A 22,690-nucleotide genomic window follows, 5' to 3' on the forward strand; every position below is an offset into this window, starting at 1 on the left:
TAGGGTAATTAAGAGTTGAGTGGAGAGGATAAAAGTAGCTGAGCCTTTTCTATTTTCAATGGTGATTTATGACCAGCCATTTGGCTTTTGTGAGTGCTCTTTGTTTGAACATGTATTACTCTAAATGATGTTGAATTGCAGACTAATTTGTTTTGTTCTCCCTTTAAAAACCTGGAGAAGGGAAAATTAGTCCTTTTGTTTCAATGGTTGAGGCTTTTTGCACGTTCGTTTTAATCAGTGTATCACACAATAGTAGTGCAGAGGTGGCCTAGCTAGACATGCAGCCATATCTTAAACTGTAATTATTTCCACTTCAAGTTTAATAACCCTCGAGTTGTTGATTGCAAACTGGCTACTTGTAAGCACTTTGCACTGCTAATGGCAAAAATTCTTACTGGCCACAAGGGTTTTGGCTAATTCTGATATATTCCCATAGATAAAAACAGGTTTGTAAGGTAGATGAAAGCCATGTGTTTGTTATGAATTTGTTGCTTATGGAATTATGCTTTGGCATAGATTCTACAGCTGTTTCAGGTAGTACAATCAGTATACCTTGGAGGCTATGGAAACCTTTGGAGCAGTGCTGGTGCACTATCTACAGTACATAAACAAAACGTGAAAATGTGAAAGAATTCCACAATCAGTTTATTGAGTCCAGATCCGCCAAGACCTTGCATGTATAGAAATGTATTTCATCTTACAGAGGCTGGTGCACCTAAATCAAAAATGTGGATTTGTGATTCTTCCCATGATACCACTCTTATGTCTGTGCATTAAGTATGGAGCTTGAGCCGGTTAGCATAGTTTAGCATGAGAAATGCAGGAGCGACATGTCTTGCAACTCGTTTGTTTAATTTGTGCATAAACAGAAATGTAAAAATGACAAGTTGTGGTTTTAGGGAAAGTTATGTGCTTGCTGAACAACAGTCAGATTGTATACATTTCTGTCTGTGTTTGGATAAAACGAGCTACACACACACACACACATACAAGAAGGTTTTTGTTAGCCTATTTGAACTGTGGAGAGAGCCAGGCTATCTGTTTCTCCCTTCTTCCAGCTGTTATGCTAAGCTAGGCTCACCTCCTGTCTCCATCTCCACACTTAACACACAGACCTGAGAGTGGTATCGAGCTCATCTCATTCTCAGCAAAAAAAGGCAATTTGCCTTTTTTCTCCAAATGTCAGAACAATTTGTTTCACATTAAACTTATTAAGATTAATCTTGTTTATAGTCCCCATAGGATGGCTCCCTGTCATTCTGCTGCTCCCTGACTGTTTTCCAGCATTGTGGGGTCAAAACTTTGCCTGACTTGACTTTGTCCATGATGACTTAATCTTAAGTTAATTGCTTCCATGGAGTGATGAAATGATTTCCATGAAATTTGCAATGATTATTCATGATGCCCAGAGGATGATCCTAATGTTTTCATGATGCTCAAACATGTTCGTAAATCCCTCTGTAGCTATAGGCAAAGATAACCCTGATCATCAACAGAAGCATCACAGTTATCTACTTCTACCTAAACTTATCTTGGTAAATGGATCCGACAAGACACAAGCGTACTGTAGCTTGTCTTCTGTTGGGTTATCTGAAGAGTTCTAGATTTACAACCATGAGAAAATATCCAAGACCAAACAGATTAAGAAGTTGTGGCTGTTTAGCATACCCAGCCTGAGCTTCACAACTTTGGAGCCATTCCACAGTTTAATTACGAGGTTGGCTGTGAGCTTTCTCACTAAAACAGCTTTGAGCTGTGAGCACATGGCTACATTACTGCAGTAGATTGCATAAGCAGGTGTCAAAGCTGGAAGCACAGGGAAGAGCGAAGGCTAGGGGAAAATATGATCAGTGTGTGCTTAGTCTTGGCTCAGATTGCACAGCTGTTTAAAAGATATGCTCACTGACCGGGCCTCCAAATGCCCCCCCTTTTCTGCTTTTTCTTCTTTTAAATAAAGCCACAAGATATTTGAATCATCTCTCATTTTTATGCAAATCCTTTCTTCAGACTTTAAAGGGAAGGGTGGGATTCTTTGTTTGCGCAGTGCGTCTGAGTGTGTGTTGACGTGTCTGTTTTTATACACGTGCATGCATGCATCAAAATGTGTAGTGTGTGTGTATGTGTGTGCGAGGAGCATCGGGGGAGAGAGAGGCGAAGATAGTTTGTTTATGTGTCTGTCATTACTGCATAGTAGATTGTTCCAAAACGCTGTCCCTCAAGCAGGACAGTCTTTGGCAGAGGACTCGAACAAGGCTCTGATGGGCTGAAAGCCTTAAAGTGAATCATTGTTTATGGTGGAGTTGGCAGGAAGAGAAATGGTCTGACTGTTTCTCATCTGCCTCAGTCACTTTTCACTCTCCAGTACCCGTCACAAAATGTTTTGGTTAGGGTTGTGTAATAGGAATATAGTTATTAATTCATATTTGTTCGAGTGTTGCTGTGACTGAGAAGGTTTCTGTCAAATTGCATCTCTATGTGACCTCCTAGCCCCTTGTGCTGTGACCCTCACTCACTGGTACGAGCACAGCCAGGAAGTAATGGACCCAAGGTGCTTCTTAAAAACTTGTGCCGATGGAAAAGAGCAGAACGAGGGGGAAAAAAAGGGAGACAGAGAAGGAGAGAGGAGTGAAGACAAGCAAGCAGATGGTTCAAACAGTTCAACAGTTGTGTGAGCTACTGGCAGGCAAAATGTTTTAATATTCGAAGGGTGCAATACTGTTGTATGCCCCCAGTGCTTGAAAAGAAACGTTATCCCTCCGCTGACCACAAAGGCTGCATTTGATAAAACAGTGGGAGAAATCTGGAGAGTATTATACATTTTTCCTCTCCTCTGCTTCGTGGTTAATTGTTGTCCTTGTACAGTTTTGAAATTCCATCCCTCTATTTGTTCTTTCAAGATGTGATCCCATCCCACAGTTTGGAAAAGCAGGCTCTTTAGATGATACATGTGTTACGTTTGTGCAGAGCTGGATGCAAGAGATAAAAGAAGGAAAATGCAGAAGTGCGTTATGCCTACAAAAGATACTGCAAGTTTGCACAATAAGCATTTTGAAAGCAGAAACATCTGCAAGAGTTGATTTGAGCAGCCATAGTCTGTATGGCCACATCTGGTTGATGATGCCTCTGGAGGATCAGTGTGGCAGGAAGGTCATACTGACACCATTAAAGGTTTTGTTTGAACTGTTTCTTTAATAGAAGGTAGTTCAAGTGGAAGGTTTTTACAGCAAGGTCTGCAGATCAGCCTGAGTTGGTACATTATTTCTGGAGAAGCAAATGTAAATATTCACCTGTCCTGTACTGTCATGTTAAATCTCAAACGAACTCGCAGTAGTAAGGACCTCGCTGAGAGTCCGTGCAGTAACACTTTAAGCCCAGAGAAAAACCCCGATGTGGATGCTGTTTCTTAAATAAGCAAGCCTGTAAAGTTTAAATTGATCACACAAACATATAATTTGTGATGGCAGCCTTTTGTTCTCCAGCCTCTGCATGTATGCCTTTGTCTTTTACTGGGTCAAACTGCAGATGCTCTGGGAATATTTCCAAATGTGTATTCCAGGTGCGTTAATATCTCCCAGCTGTTCCCACAGGCTAAGCGGCCTGCTGCACCTGGCCACAAACAACAACTACCTAATTAAATACTTACATGTTGTTCTGTAGGCATTAGTGGAAACTATTTGTTTTGTCTGTAAAATGTCAGAAAGTAGTGAAAAATGGCTAGTTTAATTTTCCAGAGCCCACATAATGTCTTCAAACAGCTTGTTTGGTCCAATCAGCAGTTGAAACCCCAAAGATATTCCATTTACATTGATATACAGCAGAGAAAAGTGGCAAATCCTTTTATTTGAGAAGCTGAAACCAGAAAATGCTTGCTTGAAAATGATTGAAACAATTAACAAATTATCAAAACAATCGTAGATTATTATTATTTGCGACTGATTTATTAAATGATATTTACTCACATCCATAATTTAAAACTCTGACATTAACTCATACAAATAGTTGTGCAATTCCTGATTTTGATGTGTTCACCTTAGGTACAAGCAGAGATATGGGAATATATTCAAAGGACTGTACATATGTATGTAGATAAGTGCAAAAATACTGCTGCATTGCCTCCAAAGAACACTATCGACTCAGGGTTTGTTCTACCCAAAACAAGGTGTACCAGTCAAATGCTTTAAGTTGAAGGAGCATGCGTTAGAGCCATGGTTAAAGGTTTTAGGTTTTGCCAACCTTTGCAAAGGAGGTGGGATCTGAGTGCAGTTTGAGAACAAGATTTGCCTGGAAGGCTGGATTCAGGGCAAAATGTGTCCAAAATTGAGGTTGATATCCCTCCAGAAATGAATACCCTAATGCTGATAACGTTTCTAAATCAAGTGGTCTTAATTTTCTGGAGCCAAAGGCAAACAACAGTTTTGTTTATGCTCCAAAATTAATCCAACAAATACAGGAGGGGAAAACCCCTTTGCATCCTGTCATCTCAGATCCAGGTCCAGCAGGAGCGATCTGCTTCTAATCAAGGTTTTGTCTTGATTTTTGAGGTCAGTCATGTGCTTTGTTGCTTATGAATGAGGAAATATGGGCTCATAATCAGAGGCTGATTGGCATTGGCATCTGAGTGGCATTCAGAAGCTTTTTTTTGACGTCCTATCAGCAAAACAATGCCAAGACAGATTTCATGGTCTGCTGGGAGCTTGTAATACCGCCTGCTATTAGGTGATCATCTGTCTGCCAGCTATTTTCCTTAAGTGACTTCTGTTCCTCATGGGTGTGGGCTGTGCATCAGGAGGGATACTCTTCACAGCAGACGCCAAGGTAGCCTAGAAGAGGGAGAATCCAATGCTGTCTGTTTTCGATTTCTTAGCTTAAAATCAGATGTGAAACTTGTGTGCTTGAGGAAAAACCAGTGGTGCGTTTATTTCCAATACAAAAAACCAGCCATACTCTTAAAATGGTTTTGCCTGTGGGTGAAATGTAGGCGAGAAGGAGTCTCCTCTCTTGTCTTTGATCAGCCAGTCCCATCCACTTCAGTTTGTCCTTCTCTCCCTCGAACGCTTGCTGTTACAGCGTGAGATGAAGGTTAACGTGTCGAGACGCATTGTATTAACATGCGCGTCGTACGCAGACCCATTAATGGTTTGATTGTAGTGTGGCCGAGACACATGATTTATCCCAGTGTGTCTGTGCCAGCTCTGAGCAGAGCCGGGGCATTGCTGTAGATCGTTCCTGGAATTCTGAGGAGGAACCTCAACAGATGCCAGAGAGATGTGCAAGACAATCCAGACAATAACATCAACAAAAGCACCGAGATGCAGACGAAGGAGACAGAGAGGGTAAAAGAACAGAGGGGGGAACGGTGAGGGAGAAGCCGATCGGGGAGTATGGGAGTGATTGAATCACAGACTGGCTTTGTAAGTGGGTTAAATGTGTGTGGTCTCTTGACATGATGTTCTTGGACTCTCCTGCTTGTTTTCTTGTTGTAGTAAATACATTCTTGCTGTGTACACCTTATTTTCTTTTTAAATATACATATAATCCAAGCTTAAAAGTAAAGTGAATGATTGAGCCCGAATGAACACAAATTGGCGTAGTTCTTACGTCCATGCACACAGGAAGGCAGAGGAGGAAGCAGACAGAGACACTGCCAAATGCAATATGTCTTTGTTTTTAGCTGTCCTCTCTGTTTCTGGCATTGACTTTGGATCCATTTGTGCTAAATTATTAAGAGGACATGCAGTATGCAGTGGCTGAGTGACTGCCTTTCATTTGAGACCTTCTGTTTGTCATTGTAGTTTTCGGTCTAATAGGAGGTGCAGAAGGTGCGTGGTGATCGTGTGAGTGAAGGTTCAATAAGCTCATGTGGCCTGCTGCACACTCACTCGCACACATTCACACCTGGAAGCTGCCCAGTACAACCACAATTTGATCTGCTGGCCACAGCCGGGCATGAAATGCCTGGCTCAAGAGCTGTTTTCCCTCCCCCCACTGAGATTTATTCTGCAGTCTCAGGATCAAACTGACAACCTTTTGGTCCCACATGTTTTCGCTGGCCACTGTTATTTTAATTAGGGGTCTGTGGATGCTGAGCAGAGGGAGAACAAAAATGTAATTAAATGTACTGTACTTTTCTGTTTGCTTTTACAATTATTTTTTATTTCTACAGTTACAATTCTTCATTTTGCAGTTCTTTTGGATTGCTTCCCGGCAATAAACCGACACAGACAAGGCTTGAAAGGTTAAGATCATGGGCGTTACCTTTCGGAAGTGTGTAATTTTATCACATTTTATCACCACCTATGTGGGCGGGATCTTTTCACTAATGAGACCTGAGCTATATTTTACTCCAAGATCCTGTAAACTGTGGAGATTCTCCACCCCTGATCCCTCATAGAGACTGATGGATGGTAAAGGAACCCTGCACAGGTTATGCTGTGAAATAATGCATGTATATGAAATCCATGTGTTGTCTCATGGGATCTGCAAGTGAGTGATTATAGTGGCACAACAGTTAACAGTTGGGGAACTGAAGCAGTGTGTAATATTTAAGCATATGTCTTCTGATTGTTGTTTGGGTCCTTCAATACAACCCAAACAACAAAAAGGAAATGAGATGTTCTGCTCACCTATGATAGGAGCATGGGGGCGGTGGATATCTAATGTATTCCAGAGGTCTAAGCTTGTACAGATGTTGCCTCCTGTAATTTAATGCAATCTGCATGTATGTGCTTCCTCTCATGGGGGCCACCCTGATGGCAGCCTTATTTCACCTTTCCAAAGCACTTTCCCAATGTATTTGTCCTCTTTGTTACTTATTCCTGGTGGACTCTTAGAAAGGATCAGCTGGGGTGCTCATATGGTAGATCGGTATAGATAACATTCTCCACATCAGTGGCATAGCAGTTCCTGGTTTAGAAATTCCTTTTGAGACGATCATGGAAAAAGAGCCTTTGGCTGATGGACGGGTTGGAAGCGGGGATCTAATTTCCTTTTCCAAAAGCTCATGAAAAACAGACGGCCTCAGATAAGTACAGACCTTGGTTATTTATCTGCTGTGTAAGGGGACTTGCCGTCCCTAATGGCTGAGTGAGGGGACTGTACAATACGTCTTTTTTAAAAACTTACAGACTGCCCCTAAAGCCTTGATTTATTCCATACAGTTATATGTATTTAGACTACTGCCTGTGGTACTGTACAACATCTGCCTTGTTGTTTTATTGTCACATTTTATTATCGCCACATTGGTGCAAACCTGGGGCAATCAAGCAAGGAGGACTAGGTGCATACTTTTACATCAACATTTGGTTTCTATTTGGACACAAAAAATGGCCTCTGCAGTTATTCTGTGCGTCAGGGCTCCGGAAATAAAAGTCACGTCCATTTTCTGCACATGCAGTGTTAGCTGAGTGACAGTTGGAGCATGTCCGAGGCATGAATGGACATGAAATTCAACAACAAATTCAACAGTCAACAAAGATCAGTAACTATGTCAGAAAATGCTCAATCAAAAAGTCAACAACAGAAATAAATGTAAGTAGAGCGGTCAGTTACAAGCCCCAAAGAGCATTTCCACTCATAGAGTTAAAATCCAGTTATGAATAAGTGCTGCAACAGCGACTGGAAGCTTAAGATTATGCTTTCTAGAAACCGTATATATTCATCCACTTTTGCATTCTGGATCAATTTTGGGTGAATTCCACAACCGTGATGCCTCGTTTTGCTCCCAGCTGCAATAACAAAGTGTTCTGTATGTCTACAGCTCTTATTCCTGCATCTGACTGGCCTCTCCTCAACAACAGCATTGGATAAGGCTCCTTGGTGTTGTAGTATTCAGAGCCATTTGCTCAACCGAACTGGAAAAACTTCTCTGAAATTGAAATAAATAAAATTGACGTCCATAACATAAACTGACATTGTTGTTAATTATCCAACAGACCCCCTGTTAAATTCAGGATGATGAATGAAAACTCTCGACAGTGAGGGAAACTCTACAGCCTGTGAAATATGTCGACATGGCTTCTGCTGACATCCTGCTTTTCTTCTTCTTCTTCTTCTCTTCTTACAGGGTGACATCCAGCAGCTGCTGATAGTGGCGGACCCCAGGGCAGCCTATGACTACTGTGAACACTACAGCCCTGACTGTGAAACCCCCAACCACCACGACACTCCCCAGGCTCAGGAACCTGAGGGCGAGGTCAGTATTTGAAGGGGGGAGAAAGCAGGCTGGGCGAGATGGACTTAGCAGTAGAGATCGGGTAAGAGGAGTAGTTGTCCAGAGGGAGGGAGAAACCAATAGAGAGTTGAGAGAGAGAAGGAGAGGAGGGAGGAATAGCTGTTACGAGGAAAGGAGGGAGGGAAATGTGGAGGGAGAGAATATGGGAGCTGGACTTTGAGATTTAGTAAGAATGATAACAGGAGTCTGGAACGACGCCTTCAGACTTGGGTGTTGTTCATAAAAGTTAGGAAGCAGAAGATGAAGTAAGAGAAGGCAGCTTGGATGGATGAAAATTAAGTGGATCAATATGAAAGACGGGGTGACGTAAAGTCGAACTCAAATTTGAATCCTCCTCACTTTTTGTTTAAATAAATGAAAATGATGGCTACTGCAGCCGTAGTGCATATTGGTCCATGTTTTCCGAAGCGGATAAAACTTTGGACACATTTGTAGAAGCAAAGGTGAAGCTTGAAACCCCTCGGTGGGCATTTGCCATGGCAACACTTCACTGACATTTTAGGGCCGCTGTTGCTAGAAGACTGGCTCGAGAACTTCATGGCCTTCCACAGCTTACGTAACCAGCATTCGTTGGTTCAACATTACTTTACCAGGCAGACTTTGACCGTAATGCGTCCACCTGTTCATCTCTTTTGCTGTCGGAGTGTTTTGTCGTGAGAATTGTTGGGTGGCGTGAAAGTGTGAGACTAAAGGTGAAAACTTTGAGAGTTAGCAACCCTGGTTAAGTAGCATTAGCAATTTAAGGTGTCTCTCTCTTTATAACATTAATACTTGGGAGGACGCATCATGCTGTTAAGTTTGAATTCCAGTTGGAACGTGGAAGCTAGCAAGCGAGGCTGCAGCACCAGCTGGGAAAGAAAAAGCTAGTTAGCCAGACTTGCTAACGTAGCACTGAGTCCTGCTTTCTGTTAATTACCATACGTCTACCAAATGATTACCATGTGATTCAAATAACGGGGTAACGAACAATGTCACACAGGTAGTGCTGAAATCACAGACAGGACTACAGTAAGCAACAGCTAGCAGCGTTAGCGTCATATTTCCCTGTACCCCCACCCGCATTCTTTTCTCTGTCTGTGGCAGCTAACAGTGACCGTAGAAATCATTTCACCGGGTTCAAATCGTACATTTTCAGTCTGCCAGAAATCCACAAAAAGCAGAAAATATGTGTATGATCTTAAAACATTTTTACAAACATTCCAACAGGCAGACGCATTTTGACAAGAGACTGTGAGTTTCTATGTCAACTCTAATCTGTCTCTTTTTTTAGCCTGTGTTTTACTCTTGGAAACAAGCTGACATGTTGAAATAGATTGTTGAGTTTGAACTCATCTTCTGACATTTAGATTTTATTGCCACTGGCTCCACAACACCATTTGTAGCCTCTTCAGCCAGATCTCTTAATTGAAATACAGTGCTTTCTGTCAGGGCCACACTTTTCTTTTTTCACCTTTTTGTTATTTTGCTAGTTCAAGCCTTTTTGTCGGCTTTTTCCTTCAGTATTTCAGAAAAAAAACTGATGAGCTCACACTGGAAACTTTTCCTTTTTCCCTGCCACGAAGCCCACTTTGGAGTGGCCCCGTGATTTATATCACTAACGAGTTCTGCAGACTCTGCCCAGACTCCCAGGGAAATTTAAGCTTTTCCTTCCCCAGCTAGACTCCCAGTACCTGGAAAAGTAGACTTTGGATCCTTGGTTCAAGAAAAAAATCTCCATTTCTCTATTTGAAAATTTTGGCTGTACTGTCGGTACCATGTCCTGGAAAATATTGCTTCATCACCAAGTTAATCTTCAGCGCCAAGACAAGGAGCTTGTCAATTCTAAATAGACAGCAGGGAGCAGTTTGGATGTAAGAACATTGTAAATCTGTTTTTTTCATTGTTGGTTTCTGTACAGTTGTAACAGGAATGTTTTTCCGACATTCCAGCTCAGTATTTTACAGAATTGCTTTTCTCCTGCACAGCTGAAAAATATTTCATCCAGAGAACAAATTGCTGTGGTCGAAATTGAAATCTCACAGCTCTCTCTTTTTTTCGCTGTATAACCTGTTTGTGTACGTCGAAGTCTCAGCTTCTATCCCTCGTTGAACCCAAACCTGTAAAATTCTACAAAAGCTGGGAGTGTGGATATGACCTTAGCCTCTGAAGTTGCTCCATGACCTGAAGCGCACTGCCTTTGCACGTCGTCAGCCACATGTCTGCAGCTGGGTTAAAAGAGGAAGAGGGGGTGATGCAGGAGGACGAAGGGGGAGCTTTTTTTTATGAGCACACTTCAGTATTTACGCCTTTCATCCGAGTCTGCGGTGAAGGCCTTCAGCTCAGCCAAGCACTTCAACGCCATAAATCTTGATAAATCTTCCTTTGCGCTCTATCTTTCTGTCCGACCCTCTCCTCCTTACTCCGTCAGTCTAGTTGGTCTAGCCACGGCTTCACTCTTGTGTGACCTCTCCTCCCTCTCTGGGCCACTGAACGGACGCCAGGCCAGAATTGCAGCAGCCCGTGGATCTTGTATTATTTTTATGAGCTTAGCAGTCATCCAGGGAATAATATTTATCCCTGCGCTGATAGAGCGATGTATATCAGGGGCTGGTCTGTTAACTCAATCGGCATTGCTTTTTTTTTTTTTTTTGACAGTGTTGATGGAGCTAAAAGAAAAAGGCAGATCTGCAGGAATCTTAAGGTTTTGACATCGAGCTAAAGTGGCTAAATTGCATAGTGTTATATGGGTTGTGGGCACTGCACCAGTAAATGCCTGTCAGCATCGGTGATTTAAAGGAATAGTTGGATTTTGGGGAATGCATTTATTCACTTTCGTACCAAAGGTTAGATGAGAAGATTGATACCACTCTCATGACTGTATGGTCACTAAGAAACTGAAGCCAGGAAGTGATTAGCCTAGTTTAACATAAGGAATGGTAGCATGGGGAAACAGCTAGCTCTGTAAAACCACATCTTGATGTTTTTACCCTTCAGTTTTTGCATGAATTAGGTGTCAATTACTGAGATTTAGATGTGCTTCTAGGCTGCATTGTTTGCCTTTAGATAGAGCCAGCCTTGCAGTTCCCTCTATGTTCAGTCTTTATGCTAAGATATGCTAACTTTCTCTGGGCTTATTGGCAGGATATGAGAGTGCTAACAATCTCCCCATATGTCAGACTAAGTAGTGGTTCTCAAGTGTTCTTTTTTCTGCTAAGTCTGGCTTTAATTAGTTATCTGATCTAAGAAAAAAGGGGTTGTGACATCATGATTGACAGCTGGTGTGCTCATCAATTGAGCCGGGTGTATAGGCGGGACCTCAATACAGGGGCTTCGAACCCTGATCTTGACTGCACAGGAAGTGGGGATGTGTCGTCCATCTTTTCATATATATTGTGCTGTGGTCCATGGTGCTGACCTTCACTTCCATCAAATCAACTTGGATCCTTTTTAATATTCACTTTCCCATTTATTGTTAATGTTTGATAAAAAATGATGGCGAGCTTAAACATTTTTCAGCTTCTGAAGGTGGTTTTGCCAGAAAACAACTGAGAACTACTGTTTTAAAGTAGTATCACTACACAAAAGAGACCACATAGTAAGTTGGTGGAATGCTTTGTTTGAAAAATACTAAGGTGACATGTTGTTGTCGCAGACACTGGTTTAATTATCCGCCAGTGTTTTTTCCCCCTGCTACTGTATTCTGTATGTTCCCCATAATTTCCGAATATGCGATGAGTCAGGCCAGCTTAAGGTTTCTGTTTTAAAGGGCCAATTAGTGAAAACCCGGGGCCATTGTTGGCTTACAGAATTAAGTGGTAGAAGCAGATAAGTTTTTACTGCCATCACATTAACCCTCCAACATCCTGTTGGAAGCAAACAAGAATCTTAATTACTGTTTGCTTGGTTACACACATGAACCTTTCATCATGTGGGTTCTCAGGGGGTTTGGATGGGAGGGAAGCAAGGATTGCTGTTGCCATCCATACGCAAAATTGTTCAGTTTTCTAATATGGATGTGACATTTTCAGCATTTGACCATGTTATTTCTAAAATGGCATGATGGTTTACATGTTTACAAATAGTTGACATGCTCTTACATGCCATGTAAATAAAGCACTGTATGTCTTTCAGACATTCTGCTGCCTTATTTACATGATTATACTAATTAGTTGACCCCCCCACCCCCACCCCCTCCCCATCCCCTTTTCCTTACAGTACAACTATGAATATGGTGAACTCTATGACTACATTGAAGGAGAGTTAACCACTGACGCTCCCCCAACAGAAGGAGCCAAGGTCGAGGTAACACATAACTAACATTGTTATCATGGCTTTTCCATGAATAACACATATACAAGCATGTGATCTCCTGTTTTTAACATCATCCGTCACCTGCCCCTCATTTTCAATCTTCATTCCTACTTCTTTCCTACTTTTTCAGCATGTTTGATGTCTGCGATAAGTTTGATTTCATAATTTAACATTTTTGTACCCCACTTTCAAACATGCCATGATTATTATGACACTTGTTTTGAAGGTCCTATAGTCATATCACCCTTACAGTCATCATGTTCTTGCTATGAATTATGTGAATTACCAAAGGCTCTTAAACATAACCTGAACTTCCCCTCACATATATGTAATGTTTTCCCTGTGTCCTGTTCATGCCTAATTTCAGACAAATGTGGGTGAAGACTACTACACGGGTGAGTATGACTACACCACAGTGGACGGAAATCAGCCTGAAACTCCCACTGAGACTGCAGGACAAGGCCAGGTGACTTTTTAAATATTTTTGTTTTTTACAAAGATCAAGACTTAATAATTGTCTTCAGAAGGAGATATGAAGCATGAATAGGATTGATGTTTGGACACTGTGCTTCAGTGTCCAAACATCATACATCATACAATATGAAATGACAAAGTCATTTATAGCATAACATGGTAACAGTTGTAGATTGTTAGTAGTTGTTCAAAAACCTCATTTGGTCTTAAAATGTCAAATTACTTTAGTCGAATCATTATTGATTTCTGTGAGTCAGAAGGGGTTGAACCACAGAAGAATTGTTCAAATTCCTATTTAAGTGATTACTGGCTTAAAAGGAAATTAACCAAAAAAAAATGCTTGGGCGTCACGAACAACAAAACATATTTTTACGATCGTCTTTGGAGCTTGAACCCCAACAAAGCCTCACTAAGGACAAACTGCTCAGTCTACTCCTTGATTTCCACGAAAAACCACTTCCATCAAACAGTCTGGAACCTGGATAAAGACTGACGCAGGAAACTTTGTCATTTAATGAGCCGTAACCAATGGAAAATCAGTAGACGGACGCATCCCCCTACGTTACTGCCATATCCTGAATTTGGCAGATCCTGTCTTAATTTGTGCTAAACCATCACATAAAACACAACATAATGAGGAACATTTGGGGGTTAAACTAGAACAATACGCCCGTGTGCTCCGCCAGCCAGTCTGCCTGTTGCATTGTGAGGTACCTCAAGGTGCACAGGCCAGAGCGCTAAACACTGAAACTAAACATACGTATGACGTCCTACTGCGATGGACTGGACAACTTTAAGACATTGTCACAGGGTCGTACTGTCCATAGATCTAACTCAATACACAAAATACTACTGGTGGATGCCTTTAATGAAGTTGCAGTATTGTGTTGTCAGTGGATGGCTGAAGCCCTGAACTTAAGTTATTTCCGCATCTTCTGCTGGTTCAGCATGCTGCTGAAGTCTCACCTGGCATTAGCCATGGATTGTGGTTTGTTAGATGTCCAGTTGTGGAATAAGATGAGAGTGTTTGCAGTGTAAGCTAAAAAGCGCGTGCATGAGAGGCCTTGATATTTTCTCTGCATTCTCCCTCAAGACACTGTCAGTATTTGATGTCGGATACTGCTGTTGTTCCTCTACAATCACCTCAGCTCTGATTTTCACTTCATTGGGTTTTTGATAGTTCTTGAAATGTTTGTTTGTGTAAACATTTGCATTTAACCCCTTACTATGATTTAATTACTTTACCATATATGTACTGTATTTCTTTATTTTTTCCATATTGTGACTGTTTTAAAACATCATTGTGTCAATAGTTTGGGACATCTCACATTCCTGTAAAATATGACTAAATCTCGATTTTATTAACCGTGCCTGCTGACAAAACATATGTGGAATTTCACATATGTTGAGTTTTGGATGCTGTCCCACATTAGACACATTGATTTGTGCACAACTAAGCTGAACATTTTGAAAAAGAGGAGTTTCACTTAGTTGGTCTCCAATAATTTTGGAGTAGTGCTAAATACCATTGCCTTTACTGTGAATCATGCCACAACAAACATGTGAATCGTTGAAACTGTTCACATGGTTTAATTTCACTAACCAAACCTCCATGTTCCTTCCCATCTTGACAACCCCTGCCCCCTCTTTGCAATGCCTGGATTGATCCCAGAACTACGAAGGGGAAATAGTGGATGATTACATCACCGGTGTGGAACAGGTCGGGGTGGACCCCACTGTTGCTGTGGAAACTGCTGTCTCTGTGGACACCCAAGAGAAGGTGGATCCTGCCACTGACGTGTATGAGTTTAAGGAGTACGACCTGAAGGAGTATGACAACAAGGAGTTTGTTGAGAAGCCATACGATTATGGCGATTATGGCGATTATGGCCCCACTGATGCCAAGCCCACATCTGCAGCATATGAGGAAGAGTTTGGTCCTGGTGTTCCAGCGGAGACCGACATCAGAGAGAGCAGTGTAAGTGCTGGAGTGGTTAGGAGTGATGATCGGGGGGAGGGAGTATGGAGATGGTGGTTAGGAATGTGGAAAGATGGAAAAGATGCTGGTGGCATTTGTTTGATGGGTTATTTGCGTTGCCCTTTTTGTTTATTGTTTCTAATGGTATCAGGTTATAGCTTGGAGCATTCTGCATGCACATGCGCCGAACACAAACACCCTAACAAGCACAAACACACACCTTGTCTGTCCAAGTCTCCTGCAGATAAACAGATGTCGGCCCAGCTGTCAGTACAGACACGCCCTCCATAACCTCTTGGCCTCAGCGACCTTTGCTGTTTATCAAAGACATCCTCCCTGGTTATCTCAGCAATGATCTGTTTGGATTACCTGATGACAAACTAAGTCTTTGCAAATGTTTTTTCATCAAATGATCTAGTTCAATATATAAAACCAGACAGAAATATGTGCTGAGCCAGTGTCTGTCATGGCTAGATTCCAGCCCCCTTCCTTGCCTCAGGATCCAGATTCTCAGAGGCAGGAAGTGACACGGTCCCTGTCTGGATGTTGGCTTGAGATATGGCTGCCTGGGGTTAATCTGAACCACTCTATTAGTGCACTCCACTCTTGGATCTCAGGACACCGCAGCCCTGCTCCATGACTTTCTCAAAAAGAGTTTCCTCTTCAGGCTAAATTGTACAATCTTGTGGTTTCTGGAGACAGTGTAGGTGGTTTGTGAATTCTTCTCATGTGAAGTCATTGTATGGATAGTGTCAGGTAACGACCTCTGCAGTTGTGCACAGTTGGGGTCTTTTTTGCAGTTCCTGGCTTTAAGGAAGCTTAATAAATAGGAGTCAGACCATAGTCTAAATTATAGCTTCTTGCTAAATTATTCCTGAGGTTTGTTTTTCCAGCAGGAAGAAAAAAAAGTTCTTTTCGCCTTTGAAAACTATCTAAATCTTTTGAAGCATGCAGAACACTAGTCAGCATTTTAATGACTATTTTTAACATTTTCATTGGTGTTTTAAGCAACCTCTTAAAAGGAGAAGACACCCAACAGGATGAGACATCTGCTGCTCATTGGCTTCAGTTTTTCCATTTTGGTAGCATTGTTGCTCTGCATTTTCAACCTAACCTGTTACTGTGTGAAAAGCTCACCTGGTCTGTATTATGTCTGCAGGTGACTGGAGGTCACAGTTACCTGGGAGAAAAAGGAGAGAAGGGTGAACCTGCTGTCATTGAGCCAGTAAGTGAACGTCTACCAGGTTAAACAGCTAACATTCAGATGTTGAAAGTGACATTCACATATAAAATGTATATAGGAATGGGGTCACACTTCAAGATAAAACAGTATATTTGGCTTTAACTTCAGCAGGGTAGCTAGTTGGCAAATAGCTAGCAAGCAACCTCCTATCTATCCAGTTAGCTTGTTAGCTAGCTTGTTAGCTGTTTAGCTATCTGGACTAGCTAGCCAGAAAAATGGTCTATGGTTGTGCTTGGTCTGTTATTTTAGCCAAGAAAATGTTCAGATAAGTGTCATATTTTAAACTTAGTGACAGGCTTTCTTATCAGCTGAGACTTTCCAACAGTTGCGCACGATGATTTACAAGTCCATAAAAGTCCGAAATCAGATTCCCTGCATAGTTTCTGGGAAACATATGTTTTCTTTCATCTGTTCTCTCGAACGGATAAAAGAGCAGATATCCCTTTCATATCTGATTTGGATCAACATTTATCTATATTCCTTTATTTCACTTTTAATGTAATTGAACTTAAGGCGATGTTTATCTCACTGAGGTAGGTGCAACCAAGACTTTCTTCCCTCCTAATGAGGCTTAACACATTACTTTGGTCCATATGGTCACACACAAAACACTGTGCCACACTTCATAAGGTCTTTAAAGTGCCATCCTATAGAGTTTGCCACTACAGCCTACTGAAATAGTAGCTGCAGTTAACGCTTCTCCTCCCATACCATCTGTGCCACCACAGACTCCTATCCAAACGTTTGACCACACACACCTACACACATACACACATTATAGAACAGAGCACCACATAGCTGAAGCTGATAGCTTCTTGAACTTGAAGCTAGAAGTAAACTCCTCAGCCTCAAACGCAAAGCACCCCCCCACATACACACACACATTCTCCATTGCCTGTGGATTTGTACACTGCCCTATAATGCTACTGTATCCACTTTTTCCTTTTTCAGGGGATGCTTATAGAAGGACCCCAAGGAGCCCCCGGCCAAGCAGTGAGTATCACGTTCTCCCACACTCCTGTCTGCTTTCCACAGATGGAGAACAGCTAAAGAGGGAAAAAATGTCTTTATGGAAAGAGCATCAGCCCTGATCGCCAGTGAAGCTTGAGTTGGGAGAGACAGTTGAAATGTGTATTTGTGCATGAATGTGTGTACATCTGTGTGTGTGTGACTGAGAGAAAGAAGGGGGGTTGGGGGCTATTTAATTTTGAGGCTTATTTCTTTTTGAACCCGTGTCTTTGCGTCTGTCTTTGTTGGCATGTGAAGTATTGGACTGACTGTGGTGGGAACGCTGGTTAGCAGCATATTGGGATATAATATGCTAAGTGTATGTGTGTCTGTGTGTGCGATCTCAGGGTGCTCCTGGTACCCCAGGATTGCAGGGTCCCCCAGGTCCCCCAGGAGATCATGGTGAGAGGGTGAGTAAAAGGCTGGCCTCATTTCACAGCTGATTACAGATGTTTCTGAGAAGCGCTGTCACTCATTCTCAACTCCTCATGAACATTTAGAGTTTAAAAACTGCTTTTATTTTACCGAAAAGAAGGATACAACATAGTATTTGTACCAATCAATCCAAGTCGTCAACCAAAACACATGTTTTTTCAGGCTATAATTCATACAGAATGTACTGAAACTTCAACCTTAGCCATTCATCTTACTTGTGGAATTATGGGAGTCAGCATATATATAAACGCCCCTGTATGGGTTCTGCTTTGTTGGAAAGCAGTGAAGTATAGTCTCAATGCCATGGAATGAATAATACAATTGGACGCAGCTTGCTACTGCAGCAGTCGGGGGGATTAGCAAGGAGTGGTGCAGGGAAATTAGATGCCCATAAACTGTCAATATACCAACAAAGTTCTGAGAAACAGCTGTGTTGATATGCTACAGGACTTGTGAGAAGTTCAAGGAGTTTGCTATAAAATATGTAGAAGCCTAAATTTTCTCAAACCCTTTTTCCCAGCGCTGTGGGATTCCACTCATTTATTTGATTGATTGGATGATACAGAATAAGTGCCTGTCTCCTCCAGAAGGCTGGATCTCTCAGCTTGTTTTTCCCAAATGTGGCGATTGCCCCGCACCCTTCTTTCATCACCCTTTTAGCACATCTACGTATTCTGTCTCTGGAGGTTAACCCTTTAATTGCTAACAAAAAAAACCCCCTAACACGCCTCCTCCAGTGTGACCAGCAGCCCATACAAAAGGCTTATTGTTCCACAGCTGATCAGAAAACATTTTGTTGGTCCAAACCCCCCCCCCTTCATTTCCTCCCCTGAGGAGCAGTCTTGCTAAAGATTGACAGAGGGATTAAAAGTGACTCGTTTCTGTAGACTTGTGGTTTTCCGTTGCGCAGTATCCGCCTAGACTCAACGTTTGATCGGCTCATTTCTCGCATAATCACGGTCTCCCTCCTTTCCACTCAAACAGCGCTTTCCCAGCCATACAGGGCCATCATTAGCACTAGATGTCGCTCTGCTTACTATAACAGCGGTGGCTGGGGAGTGTTTACCACCTCTGGGAAAAGGCAGATGGGAACACATGGCATCAATTTGAGCCAGCGGCCTGAGATTGCTGCACATGACAAGACTGCTAAATAGACTGGTTTTCTCAGGAAACACTGGTTACTACTTTGTCTTGATCTTTTTAGATTTTTGTAGTTTTTTTGTTCAGCTTATTCTCTGTTCTAATTTAACTGTCTATTCACATTATTTAATATGAGCAATTGAATGCAGTTAGTTTGCTTTTAAGTAGTTTTTAGCTAAACTAGCAGCTTAGCTGTCAGTGAAACATCTCAACATCAACTTTTGGACATATTGTCATTAATATATTAACTTATTGTTAAGATGAGGCCGTGAAAGTATAGATTAGAATGAGAATGACACCTGAAGGCTGACAATTCACAACCTCAAGCTGACAAAGGTCCGGTGAGCCTGACAAAACACAGCTAAGACTGATTAAGGTCTGTCAGTTAGCCTCAGTTAGCCTGAGATGTCCCAAAATAACCACCTTTTTAATTTACGTAACAGTGTAATCTCTATTAAGAATGTCCATAGCAATCTAAGAGTAGCAAAACTCTCCACTTATCATCCATCAAACAGTCGTGCTTTCTGAAATACAATGAGCATTGTAGCCTCACATGGCCACGGCTGTGGATTCCTAGTCTTATTATAAAGTCAGTGCTCTGCTGCCATCAATATGCCAAGGCCAGAAAAAAATCCATTCTTCATCTTTACACATGATTGAATCCTCTGTCTTATTCCTCTCAACAGGATTAATAAATTATCCATTTGAAATAAGCATCAACAATGCATTGAAGTATCTTCCCACTCAAATGGCTGCTGTCGATAAAGATGGAGTTCACTGTGAAGGGACGAGTCGTTCAGTCTCTGCACTGCTGCTGTTGTTTGTTCATATTGTTGTCCTTCTTTTTGTATTTTAATTTGCAGAGCACCTGGAGGGGATTATAGAGAAATAATCATGTTATCCCATGGGAAAATATGTGACTTTCTTATTAGCCACATCTAAATACCAGCACACAGGTTAACAAAACAATAACTGATGACTCAAGTTCAATACTTTTAGGACGAAGAATAAGAATAAGGTTTTAGTCCTTTTGAATAGCATTACTGTAGTGAATTGTAGTATACATTTTTTGGTTTTCTTATGGATTTCACATTCACATCTGGACATGATGTGTGCACTTTGAACCAACTCTCTCCCTCCTCTGATTCTCCAGGGTCCTCCAGGCCGTCCCGGTCTTCCTGGCTCAGACGGTGTCCCTGGGCCTCCAGGTACCATTCTGATGCTTCCAGTAAGTCCTGCTGCCTTCTACAAGCCCACTGGGCTGTCGGTCTCATTCCCCTCACATACTGTACACGCTTCATTTCAGGCACTTGCCCGTCAACTTGCTTCATTTAGTAAGTTCGCCTCATAGCTTCAGCAGCAGGCCAAAGGATCGCAACCTTATTTTCTTTGGATTACAAATCACTTACCTTGTAAATGTCAGCCAGTGCAATGGAGTGGAACCAGTGACTGAGGCTTTGAAAGGACTGTGACACATATTTGTGTGTGTGTGTGTGTGATGTGTGCCCACGTATTACTCACGTTGTGGGGACATAAATCTGTTCTCACAGTCACATTGTGGGGACTCCCCTTACTTGTAGGGACACAATGCAGAGTTGTGTGAAGGTTAGAATGAGGTTAAGGTTAGCGTAACGGTTAGGGTCAGGCAAGTAGTGGTTATGGTTATGGTTAGGGCAAGTCTCCAGGAAATGAGTCTAAGTCTATGTAATGTCCCCAGAAGTGATGGAAACACGACTGTGTGTGTGCGTGTGAGAGGTGGCTGTGCTTTTAAGCCAGCATGTATGTGCGATTGTATGTGTGTGGCATGGTGACAGCTTTATAGGCCGAGCAAAAAAAAAAGAAAGATGTGAACACACTCACCAGAGGAGTCCATGAGATGTCGCACTCTGTGAAAAGGAACGAGTCCATTTGTTTTTAATTGTGTTTCTTTTTGGTGTTGTGGCTGACAGTTCCGTGCGGGCGGTGAATCACACAAGGGACCTGTGGTTTCAGCCCAGGAAGCTCAGGCTCAGGCCATCCTGTCTCAGGCCAGGGTGAGTATCATAGCCAAATACGCTCCTCGGTTTAGACATTTATTTTGATTTTCTGTGTCTCAGTTTACTCTCATTTGCTGCCTTTAACTTCAACTGAACGCTCCGAGGGACTGATATAAGACTCAGATTTTAATTCATAAGAAATACTGTGCTCCAAGTTTTAAAAGAAAACATTTAAATGTCCCAGAAAGTGTACTAAATAATGAATGGAGGAAGTCCCCCTCATGCTATAAACTGTCTAAATTCAAAAATATGGAGCTGGGTCGGGTTAGGTAGTATATAGAGCCACACCAGATGTTCACACTCACTCAGGGGTCCGGATAGCCGCAGCACTGTTGAAAAACAGGTTGAATTATGTGGCAGTAAGCAAGGTGTGATCTATAGTAGGCCACATGAAAATCGTTAAGTTGCACAAACACTGAATATTCACACGTTCACAACGCTCTGTGGAGCAGGAGGGCTGTCAAAACTGGTGATCTGGTGTTTAGTAATGTCTTGAAAGCACTTGTCACCTTTCTGTATGTGTCTTTTTATGCCAGAGGTTTGGCCCGAGGCAGGAAACAGAAAAAAACATGGCAGGAGTTGTAAGGTCTTCAAAATGTAAAGGGAATTGAAGGGAGACATTGTTCAACTTGCTGAATTCTCTTTAACCTGTTTGCACTCTGGAGATGCAATTAGCAACCACAAAGCAGGCACGCAAACTGAAGTGTGTGTCTCAGTCTTCAGTGTAGCAGAGGGCATGAATTGATCGCCTTTGGTTTTAGCGAATTCACTCATTCAATAATCAGGCTGCAAATAAATCCCAGACAACCTTTTTTTGGCAGTGTTAGTCTGTGGTCAACCATGAACCGGAACAAATACCAGAGTGGTAAACCCTGAACAAGAACAAAGTAAAGTTTGCACTTTGTAAGGTTCCGTGCTATAGCCAAGTTAAACTGATGGCTTTTCATTGGTGTTTTCTTCAGTCTTTATTCCTTTCAGTATTAAGCTCAGTCAGTTGAATGAATGAATGAAACAAGAATTTGCACATGACGGTCTTTTGAGAATAAAAAACGAAAGGAACAGGGTTTCATGTGTTGTTCATTTAAATCATATTGTGAAGATATTTTATGATATTTTTCTTACTTATTATCAATTTTATGCTTCTTGATTTGCAGTACTTGCTCTTTATCTGTTTTGCTGATACGTCTGTTATGCACAAAAACACCGAGTCAGATTCCTCGCATGTGAAATCCTACTTAGCAATAAGCCTCATTCTGATTCTCCGATTCTGAAGATCACTGGATGCTAATAAGCTGACTGCATAGACAACATGGCTGCACTCTAATGCAAAACATACAATATCCTAACTCCTTGTGATAGAAGCGGTAATGCTGTGTTTCAGCGCGTTCAGTTGGTGTAGATGGGTATAAACGAGTGCTGACACTGTGAGCTGACCGGCGGTTTACGTGTTGTTTTTGTCTGATCCACAGCTGGCTATGAGAGGTCCTCCGGGGCCAGCGGGCATGGCAGGAAGATCTGGTCCTCTGGTGAGTAGCTTTTGAAAACCATCTGCATGCAGACGCATCCGCAGCATTGATGTACTTAATGTGGCATCCGTTCGTTTCACAGTTGAAATGAAAATGAAATGGAAAACACATTTGATGATTAGCGCTTCTTCCTGTGAAGGCTTTAACTCCAAGCTTTTATCATTTCCTAGAACACACTCCTTACATGCATGCACACACTCGCACACCACCCTCCTCCCTCTCTGACTGTGAGCACATTTGATTTTATTCCACTGACGTATGATATCCAGCTTGAGTGACTGATGAAAGACAAATGCAAAAACTGTTTATGTACATATGGCAGATTATTTG

General features: G+C 41.9%; 1 protein-coding gene across 2 annotated transcripts in view; it reads left to right on the forward strand.

The window, feature by feature from the left end:
• LOC143329777 (collagen alpha-1(XI) chain-like) overlaps positions 1 to 22,690 on the forward strand; it is an 83,719-nt gene that overhangs the window by 12,227 nt on the left and 48,802 nt on the right. Inside the window, exons 5-14 of one of the 2 annotated variants that reach the window (XM_076745825.1) lie at positions 8,063 to 8,191; positions 12,425 to 12,511; positions 12,888 to 12,986; positions 14,667 to 14,972; positions 16,132 to 16,197; positions 17,167 to 17,208; positions 17,571 to 17,633; positions 19,952 to 20,026; positions 20,748 to 20,831; positions 22,304 to 22,360. In XM_076745825.1, coding sequence (XP_076601940.1) covers positions 8,063 to 8,191; positions 12,425 to 12,511; positions 12,888 to 12,986; positions 14,667 to 14,972; positions 16,132 to 16,197; positions 17,167 to 17,208; positions 17,571 to 17,633; positions 19,952 to 20,026; positions 20,748 to 20,831; positions 22,304 to 22,360 — 1,008 coding nt within the window. The remainder of the gene's footprint in view (positions 1 to 8,062; positions 8,192 to 12,424; positions 12,512 to 12,887; positions 12,987 to 14,666; positions 14,973 to 16,131; positions 16,198 to 17,166; positions 17,209 to 17,570; positions 17,634 to 19,951; positions 20,027 to 20,747; positions 20,832 to 22,303; positions 22,361 to 22,690) is intronic. The other variant, XM_076745826.1, reaches the window with a different exon arrangement.

The sequence above is a fragment of the Chaetodon auriga genome, chromosome 12 (assembly GCF_051107435.1).
Source record: "Chaetodon auriga isolate fChaAug3 chromosome 12, fChaAug3.hap1, whole genome shotgun sequence".
NCBI lineage: Eukaryota > Metazoa > Chordata > Actinopteri > Chaetodontiformes > Chaetodontidae > Chaetodon > Chaetodon auriga.